The sequence below is a fragment of the Adiantum capillus-veneris genome, chromosome 19, assembly GCF_014529385.1.
Source record: "Adiantum capillus-veneris isolate H3 chromosome 19, ASM1452938v2, whole genome shotgun sequence".
Lineage (NCBI taxonomy): Eukaryota > Viridiplantae > Streptophyta > Polypodiopsida > Polypodiales > Pteridaceae > Adiantum > Adiantum capillus-veneris.
In genome coordinates, this window is record NC_140949.1 from 52,035,264 (window position 1) to 52,044,866 (window position 9,603).

At 39.8% G+C, this 9,603-nt stretch overlaps 1 protein-coding gene across 1 annotated transcript; it reads right to left on the reverse strand.

Moving 5' to 3' along the window:
* Nucleotides 1-281: 281 nt before the first annotated feature.
* Nucleotides 282-5,212, reverse strand: LOC147434007 (uncharacterized). The gene is made up of 13 exons (XM_086489858.1): nucleotides 4,832-5,212; nucleotides 4,049-4,758; nucleotides 3,860-3,978; nucleotides 2,824-3,775; nucleotides 1,791-2,334; nucleotides 1,635-1,715; nucleotides 1,487-1,561; nucleotides 1,323-1,391; nucleotides 1,127-1,234; nucleotides 959-1,033; nucleotides 798-869; nucleotides 678-725; nucleotides 282-577 (listed from the first exon to the last, which is right to left on the reverse strand). Exons 1-13 carry the CDS (start codon nucleotides 5,210-5,212, stop codon nucleotides 305-307), a joined length of 3,507 nt encoding a protein of 1,168 aa, XP_086345984.1. The 3' UTR covers nucleotides 282-304.
* Nucleotides 5,213-9,603: the final 4,391 nt, after the last annotated feature.

The following is a 9,603-nucleotide window of genomic DNA, read 5'->3' on the forward strand; positions in this document are numbered from 1 at the left end:
CTAGTTTGAGATGTGTTATGAAACTAGCAATATATCTAGCAACTCAAATATATGAAATAGTAATTCATCTAGTAACTTCAAAGCAAGAAGTAGTAATCCATGTAGCAACTACAATATCCAACTAGTAAGTCAATTAGTAAATAATTGCTAGATGAATCAAGAAAATTCAAGATCACTTGTCAATTTCATACATGAAGTTAATTGAGAGTACTCATCTAAACATAAAGCATATTAGTCATTTGACCTCAAGCTAATACACATTGGAAATCAACAACCATTGAGAATGTCCATTTAGATACATTACTTAATCATCATTACACAAATGAACGTCTTTTAAAGTTAAAACACCAAGCTTTGAAAAATCGATATGCACTACTCCTTCAACTAAGAGCCATGCCACTAAGTCCTCACACATTGTTGAGGAAGTAGTGTCATTCACTTTCCTACCAAAGAATGAATGTGTCTTCTTCAAAGCACAGTAAGTGGGCTTGATCAATTGGTAGATCTCTTCCACTTTTTGAGTATGAAGCCACTTCATTAGAATGACTTCTTTGTCTCTAGTAGACAATGTTCTTGCCTACAAAAAAAATGATGCAAGTGTAAGATTCTAAAATGCTATATCTTTCTCATGTGTAAAAAACTAATGCAAGCAAGACTTCATATGATCTAAAACACACCTTGATTTCCATAAGAGACTTCTCTCCACCATCTTCTCTTAAGGACTCCTATACCATTGAAGTAAAAAGTTATTTATAAGCAATCAAAGACTATTCTTAAATGAAATCCTAAGTAATTACCTTTTTCTTATGTTTTACCGCCTTGGAAGCTTTGTCTTTTTCTTCTAACAAATCTTTTAGCTTACTTGTAACCTTTTAAAATAAAAATGACTCAATAACTTAAAATGCTAAGAAGAGCATCACACTAACTCTAAGTAAGATAATGAGAAAATTAAGTATACCTTTCTCTTTCGATTGCTTTTCCTAGAGCTCGCATCCATATCATCCGCAGCACAAGACTCGCTTAAACTTTTATCCTTCATTTTCTCACGAATAAAAATCAATAAAGACACTACATAACTAAAATATAACATGAATCTCATCAACAGATAAGGTTTTTACAATCAAACCTTTTTCGTCACATTATCACCATTGCCACCCCCCTCATGATCTATATGTGTCTCTTTTCCTTGTAATGAGACTTTTGAGCTTTCATCTCTTATAAAATGTTGATACTCCTATACAATTGTAAAGAAAACATGATCTTCACAAAGAGAGAGAGAGAGAGAGAGAGAGAGAGAGAGAGAGAGAGATTGATTAACAAACCTCATAAGCACTTTTTGGATCATCCTCTTCCATCCATGACATATCAGGAATGTACACATCCTCATCTTTCTACATTCACAAAAAAGAAACATAAATAAAGTAAACTTATTACTACCTCATAGGGAGCATAAATAATTTAAATGTCATAGCACAAAAGAACCTACACGATTTGATATATCATCAGCTTTATCATCGACAACAAACTTCGTCACTTGCTCATCAACATGAGAACTCTCAATCTGAAAGAAGTTTAATGTGAATAACATATAACAAATCAAATAAAACCCCTGTCATAAAAGAATATGTACTCACTGTTGCATGAAGCTCTCCTTCTTGATCATCTTTCTCATCCTTGTGCTCAGTTGTTATATTATCATCATCCATACATAAGACCTATAATTCTAAATATTATTAAACAAACTTGCAAACATGTCAAAACAAGTATAGGCTCAACATAAATTACTGTACCATGGAGTTGGTTGAGCAAAGTGTCTCTTGGCTTGTCTTCTTTTTGCTCCACTTACGTTTTGCCGCTAATGACTTGATACACCATGTGTATAAATCTTCCTCCTTCCATGGATAAGCCACACCATCTATTGTGATGGCCTTGAGCGTTGCTATATTCTCTTTAATGATCCTCAAAACTACATTCTTTCGCTCATTGTTGTTACGAAGATCGCCAATGGCTTCTCCTTTAGCAAACCACTTTCTCACCTCTCCATAATTGACATATAATACTCTATATTGCTCAGGATGCTGTTTTAAGAGAAAATCTCGACCATACAACTTATTTTTCTCTCTCAATTTTGGTGGTGGTGGCCTAAAAATCTGATCATACACAACAGGATCATATCTAGGTAGATCACTGATTGCAGCGATGCTAGAGGGATCCGAAGTTACCCTCTTATTTCCAGAATAATTTGCTCTCCACACATTGAGAGTTTTAATAGCCTCTTCACTAGATCCTCCTAGTAGCTGCTGTAACAATGATTGTGGGCAACTCATACTTGCCCTGACAAAGTAACAAAATCATATTTACGATACAATATTTATAAATTCAAATCAAATAACTGAAACAAAACAACATAAAATCAATTTTAAAGAGTTTTCAATCAAAATTCTTACACATCACAAAAGAGAGAAAGTTTTTGTGTAGAATCAACTTTAAAGAGAGTCCTGAATAAAATAGTAGATACAAATGCTTATACATCATGGAGATCGCCACATAATAGGTATCCATTGTTCAAGCACACCAGGTTTTGTAACTTTTTTTTGTCTTATCACAGTCCAATTTTTTATTAGAATATGACAGCTATCCCAACTTCTCCAATGATCTTCTTCAGTGTGAATAGTCCACGTATTTCTTGGATGTACATCAGGCTTCAAGATGGCAAGTCTTGCCAATTTTTCCTCAGGATTTGATTCCCTTACCACAGCATGTTGAAAGACTTTTTCAAGTCCACTATTCATAGAAACTCTCACTATATCTTGTTCCTCTAACCATAAAGGAACATTCCCACATTGTCCTTCCATAAGCAATCTATCTCTGTGCTTCAAGTCCTTTACTTCATAGGCAATGAGCTTTTGGCTTTTAGGTAGTGACATTGGTATAAATTTATGAAGAAGAGAGTAAATAGGTTGGATACAATCCCATGTAAAGGGCATTGGTGTCTTCTCAAGGACACTCATTCCTGTGATTGCATCAATGAGTAACCTTTCAGAGTCATCATCACCTACGATGCATTGTCTGTAGTATCTTCCTCCAAAGAAAAGCATAGACTTCCCATTGAACTGCATTGAGAAAAGAGAGGTGATACAAGCCTTCCAATGTCCGCGTTTATCTGACATACTATTTGTATCCTCAGCTCTCACTACCACATGGGAGCCAACTTTATATATTTGTCCTCTGTACATTACCTTTTCGTATATCTTTAAATCTGCAATTGGAAAGCTCTCTTTCATATTCCAAAACCTCTTTAAAAATATGGACTCCTCAGTTGATGGCTCTCGATAGATGCATCTTTTCCTTGATATACAAATTCCCTTCAAAAGAAGACAATCAATACAAGGTGCACTATGGCCATATTTCAAGAGAGCATTCCACAGGGATCTTGCCTTGGCCACCGATGAAACAACTAAGAGCCCATCCATATGATGTGCAGAACACTCATGCAATTGGCCTTCATTACATGGGACATTGCTGAGTCCACTCGTTGAGGAATGTAGATCTCTCAAGAATCTTTGATCAGGTAAGAGACCATCGTTGTCAGAGCGGACAGATTGAAAAACTTTAGTGAAAAACTTCCTCAAATAGAATTGGACGAATGATGCCTCATCGCTGAGATTATTGGTCTTGATGGTGCTATAGATCTTCACAAGACGCTCGAATATGTAGCACCAATAACGATCATGTAGCCCATGCCGAATTATATCGTCAAGAAGCTCACCATTACCTACAATCAAAATGGAAATAAATAGTTATGCTCACACACATAGCAAAACCATGTAACTCTCAAAAATGAGAGAAATATATATACCGGCGATATGCTCTAAAGGCGATGAATTAGCCCCAAATGCCTCTTCCCTTCGAACTCTCCAAGATTGCAGTAGTATCTTCATAACTCTAATATCCTCCATGGACCAACCATGATCTCTACTGTAGTTATAAAAGCTATGAGCTATATCTACCAAGAGAGTTCCCAAAACATGCATTTCTGGCGAAATACCATTTGAAGACGTTTAATGCTAAAGTGTGCATAACATCATACACACAATCAAGAGATATATCAAATCCATATAAGTCAGAGAGCCTCCAAAGTATGGACTTGCCTGATAGGCCTGCAAGTTTCCATGCTGCTTCCTTCTCTGCTTGTGTGCAGCAACGCTTGGCCTCTTCTAAGGCAGATTTCATCTCCTCAAATGTTCGTTGTGGTGGTGGATATCTTGCCTGGTAGCGATTTCCATCATAGACATATCGTCCATCAGGCCTGGTGGCATCTCTTACCAAAGTTGCCTGAGCTTTATCACGACGACAAAACTCTTGTCCTCCATTCTTGAGTAGACCTATTTTGCACTGAGCCGGATGGTCGCCAGTAACCATCATGAGCAGTGCACGTATCTTGCAAGACTTGGAAAACCCTTGTGGATTGTCGAAAATCCTGTCTAGTGGATACTCATATAATACATCTATCCCATCCAAAAATAAGCTTTCAAGTTCATCCACCAATGGAGTTAGAAATGTTCCAAATACATCTCCTGAACTTTTTATAATCTTTTTGCAATTTTGCGGAATAAACAAAACTGGTAAAACATCTATGGAAGAACTACATCCAACATTAAGCAGCGATATTTCCACAACACCACAGCTCTTTTGGGTTGTCTTTGACGTTTGAAAGCCGTCCCAATGTAGTAAAATTGCTATATTGCGAGGATCACCCTAACCAAATGATGACATATATTACACATAAGCAGAATGCAAAAGGAACCTCTAAAAGAGAAGTCAAACTCACCACTTCAATTTTCTTGCGACATTTGATGTCCTGGAAGCACTCAATGCAGATAAAGTTATATACTTCATTCGCAGCATCCCATCCGGTTTGTAGTGTTGGATGGCGTTTAAAGACTGGAAATGTAGTGTAGCACTTTTTACATGCTGAATTTGAGCAAACCACAGGCAGTTCATATGATGTACTTGGATTCCAGAAGTCCTTCACTTCTTGAAACTTTGTTCCATCCCAAAAATCGATGATCCTCTGTTCATTGTTGAGTGCAGATGCGTTGTCCCATCTATGTTTGTGACGCCATAGATTTAGCAACTCATGACAGTAGGTACTACTCTTCGTCAGAAGCTGTAACTGAGGACCAATCGGAATATAATCAAAAGAAAGCATAGACTTTCTTGTCTTTTCGCAAATCGGACACTTCTCACAACACTTGGAGCAATCCCTCTTAAACTTTCTAGAAGTGGATCCAGCATTGCATACACATCTTGGAGTTTCTCCTACATAGTTATCCTCTATGCTTGGTTGAAGAAGCTATGGTGGATGTTTTACTCCTAGATTTCCTGTGCAGATACGATAGCGTCGAGCATTAACCATTCCAAGGCCTTTAAGCATGGTTTGCATTTGATCCCAACATGCTGGAACTTGAATACCCCCAAGGTCACCATCCCATGTAGATGGAAGTTGGACTAGCATTTTAGCCAGACTTCTTTTGAAAGAATTGTGAGTGACTCTTGGCCCCCCAAAGTCGCCAAAGAGCAAGCGTAACATTTTATCTTGAACACCAATTGGGAGTCGATGCTCATCCCACAAACTTTGAAGCTCTACTACTCTCTCCACTAACTCCATAAACAAAGTAGAGGACTCATCCTCCTGACTCTCATGGATGTCTATGTTATCCTCATCATTAACTAGCTCCTCCTCACAAGGTAGCTCCAAAGAGGTAAGAGTGGCTCCTTCGTCTGGTTGGGCATTAGCTATAAGATCCATGTCACCAACTTCAGATAGATTTGATAGGCCAAAAGTTTTTTTAAAGCTCTCATATTTGCGTATGAGATCTTGATGTCGATAGTAAGTAGACAAGTGCACTTGACGACCTCCTCCACAATACAATGTGCAAGTGCATTGGATGCTCCGATCAAGCTTCTCAACACTCCTTGATTCTCTCTCAATTTGGGAAGAGGATGCCTCTAGAGTTGAAGGCGTTGCTTCGATGATGGGAACATGATGCAATGGAGCTGTATCATGAGAGATGGGCTCCGATTGGACTCTTCTTCTTTTATTTACTGAGGGATGAAGCTTTCCTAGGGAGTCTTGTTGTCGATGTTGATAAAAAGTCCTCTTGGTCACCAAAGCCCAACCACTAGAAGAATGTCTACATAAATAATTGCAAGAGCACTTCCAAGACAAAGTCGAACTCATAGCTGTTAAAAAAAACAGATTGACACACAAAAATAGAGAGTTGATAAGGGTAACACTACGAGAAAACTAAAATCAATTAAAGTCCTCCATTGTAACCAAGGGATACAAAAAGCATGGTTCACCCCCAGGAAAGAGTGGTGGAAGAACACATGTAACAATTTTTCTTGCAGGTAAGAGGCTCAACAAAAGGTAGAATCTATATTGCAGAACATCGTGAGAAATACTTTGGGTTCCAAGATAGGAAATCTTGTAGTAATCTACAAGCTAGAGACAAATCTTTCTTCACTAATAGCATTCCTAAATTTAAATACCAAGCAGTAGTGTCATCAATATAGATAGTTAGATACCTTGGCTTTACCAAAAAATGTACTATGCACGTAGATAGCTAAGGATCAGTGTGTGGGATTAAGGGATATGTGAGATATTGAGTCCAATTTTCATAAGCACAATTGCACAACCGAGTGTGACAGGTGTTACAATGGCCATCCACGTTTTCTAAACTTTTAGCTTTGCCATTATATTTTGAGTTAAACATGTTAGAGATTTTTAGTAGCGAGAAGTTTTGATCGAAACCAGGGAACTAAAAGGTCATGTTGTTTGAAGTACACATTATCCAAGGAGAGTCGATGCAAATGAAAGCAAAGTTCAATCCCTTGTCTATGTCCTCGTGCTGTAGTTTCTTCATATCTTGTAGTTCCCTATCTTTTAAATGTTGAATACACTTGAATTCTTGAACATGTTGAACCTAGAAGACGAATTAAAGGATCTTTTTCTCGGAAAAAAATGCTTTGAAATGAAATGCCTTGAAAATGCAATGCTTTGAAATGAAAAGCTTTACTTGTTGATAAGCGAACGAATTACGCCAGGCGCTGCTCGGAAAGCCCTGAAGAAGAGGTTCTCGGAAAGCCCTGAAGAGGAGGTTCGAGAGACTCTGTCACAGAAATTAAAGAGCAAGCCTCAATATATATATTATGCTTTGAGCAAGTTGAGTCACTTTCACGTTTTGATTATTAATATTCTGCAAGCTCAGTGTACTACTGATTCCAAACGAGGCCACTCAGAGAAGCAATTAGAGGGGGCGAAGTCCTGAGTTGAAGAGGAAGCCATAGAGAGAAGCTAGGAGTGATCAAAGAGGGATCAGAAGAAAGAGAGAGAGATATGTGTCCGAGAGCTCGAGGGCCAGCTAGGTGTTGAGAAAGAAAGTTATCTGACGAGCTACAGAGAGGGCTCCAAATTAATGTCAGGCTGGGCGAGCAATAGGCGACACAAAAGAATCCCATGTATAGGAGGTCGAGCTCAGGGTTAGCGTCTGCAAAGATAAAGGCCTACAGAGGACCGGCCTGGGTACGGTGGGCATCTGCTCGGACTGATCAAGCTCAGAGAGCGTGCACCGGAGAAGGATAGAGGTGGGAAACACAGGGGAGGCGAGCTATGAATTGAGAGCCATTAGTGGTGACAAGTGTGCCAGAGTCTACAAAAGGAGTGCATGATACTGGAGATAGGATGGCTGCCCATTGCAAAGGAGCTGGTTGAGGTGTTGAGGATTGCCAAGGAGAGCTAGTGCTGCAGAGGGACAGCTGCAAGAGCCAAGAGCAAGGGGTTTGTGTGTGCACAGTGAAGGGATCTGACGACGGATAAAAAACACCGCTGAGTATACCTGCTAATTAAATCGAACTCGAAGGCCAGCTGGACGTGCTAAATCTGAATTCGAAGGCTGGAAATGGCAGCACGCGCAACATGCGGTCTTCAATACCCTCCACACCAGCGCCAGCTAGTCAGGACGTCGAACAGCTTCAAATTCAGAAGCCCAATAGCGGCATCGAGAAGCGGGCCGGCCTTCAGAGCGCAGCAGCAACAGATAAAATTTGACGTGCAGTAGGCCTCGATTGTGAGCAGCAAGGCTAGGGAATGAACGCGATATTCAGCAAGGGCATGCTAGCGCGCGAGTTCGGGGAGCAGGCTAGAGCTAGGCGAGCTCGATATTCGGCGCCATGGCTGAGTTTAGCAGGCGTATAATTTCCCGCCTGGATGACAGCTGGAGATAGGATAGAGAGAGAAATGAAATGAAATGGAATGAAATGTTATATTAAAAGACTTATGACCTATGACTCTTGATGCTTCCTACTCGTGCTTCTCAAGTTTATTGGAGAGAATCTAACAAGATCCCTTACCTAAAGTAAAATCCTCCACCACCAAAATCTCAAACAGTGTGGCAAATTCGAACCTCGGAGCTAGCCGACTCTAGAGAGCATTTCGCATAAGCCATGCCGACGAACATCCATGTTGTCGACAACTCAACAACCAACGTTAAAAAAATAATAAAGGCCCCCCTTTCTCTGTTGCACGCTCGCTTCCTAGCCTGCTGCTCATGCCACCCCCTCCTTCGGTGTTTACAATTGTTCGTGACTCCAGCTCAGTTGTCAGCAAAACTGACCATGCGCCATCATCTGCGCGAAGCCTTGCCCCATCCCTCCTCCTACCTCGCATGCCCGACTTTTCTTTTGGTATTCGACTTTCAGTTTGAGGGTATCTTGGGTAGATACCCACTAATAAAACAATTTGCAAAATCGTGACGACATACTGGTAAGTGCCAAAAGAAATTCATTTGCTGGAATATTCCGTAGAATCCCTACTTCCTTACTTTCTGCCAACACAGACGCATAGCATGCCTTCCCTTGCCCTTGCAAATCTAACGTAGAGAGAGAGAGAGAGAGAGAGAGAGAGAGGTCTCCAATAATATTTTCTAGACAACCCAAACATGGAGGGGAATAGAATGATGAGGTCTTGAAAGTTTATTCTAGTATATCGCTAAAAGCCTCTGCTAAGAAGAAGGATCTGTACAAAGTTAGTAGGATACACTAATAAAATTAGTGGGTTACTGAAGCACGACACATATTGAGCATCCTCGGGGTCAATATGTATGCAACGTGACAGCTGCTTGCCAAAGTACTCAATTAAATGATGTTCATTGTCATAATAATCAATATCTAATTGATCTCCTAAATGATTTCCACATGTTAAACTGATCATTTATAATGGGGAATTGCCAAGGGAGAAAAAGCTAGATTATTGGTTAAGCTAGCAGACCGGCCACAATAGGGATCTAAAGGAGGGTAAATAGGGATCCAAAAGGGGGGACCATCTGCAAAGGAGCAATGTGCACCAATGGGCTTCAAAGACCCTAAGGTTCAGCCCATTAAGACTTCAAAATGCTAAGGTTCCAAAATTCAAAGGTTCTGTCCGAAGGTCAAAAGTCTTGAAGAATACAATGGACTCAGCTCTTCTTACAGCATCTGATGGAAATGCACTGAGTGACTGGATTATAGACTCAGGGGCATCACTTCATGTGTCTCCAAACA

Excerpts from the sequence above, each read along its gene's own strand:
- LOC147434007 (XM_086489858.1), bottom strand. The coding sequence starts at position 5,212 with ATGCTTTCTTTTGATTATATTCCGATTGGTCCTCAGTTACAGCTTCTG. Across the intron at positions 4,759-4,831 it reads GTCGCAAGAAAATTGAAGTG|GGTGATCCTCGCAATATAGC; the intron begins GTGAGTTTGACT and ends TCATTTGGTTAG. Across the intron at positions 578-677 it reads AGTCTCTTATGGAAATCAAG|GCAAGAACATTGTCTACTAG; the intron begins GTGTGTTTTAGA and ends TTTTTTTTGTAG.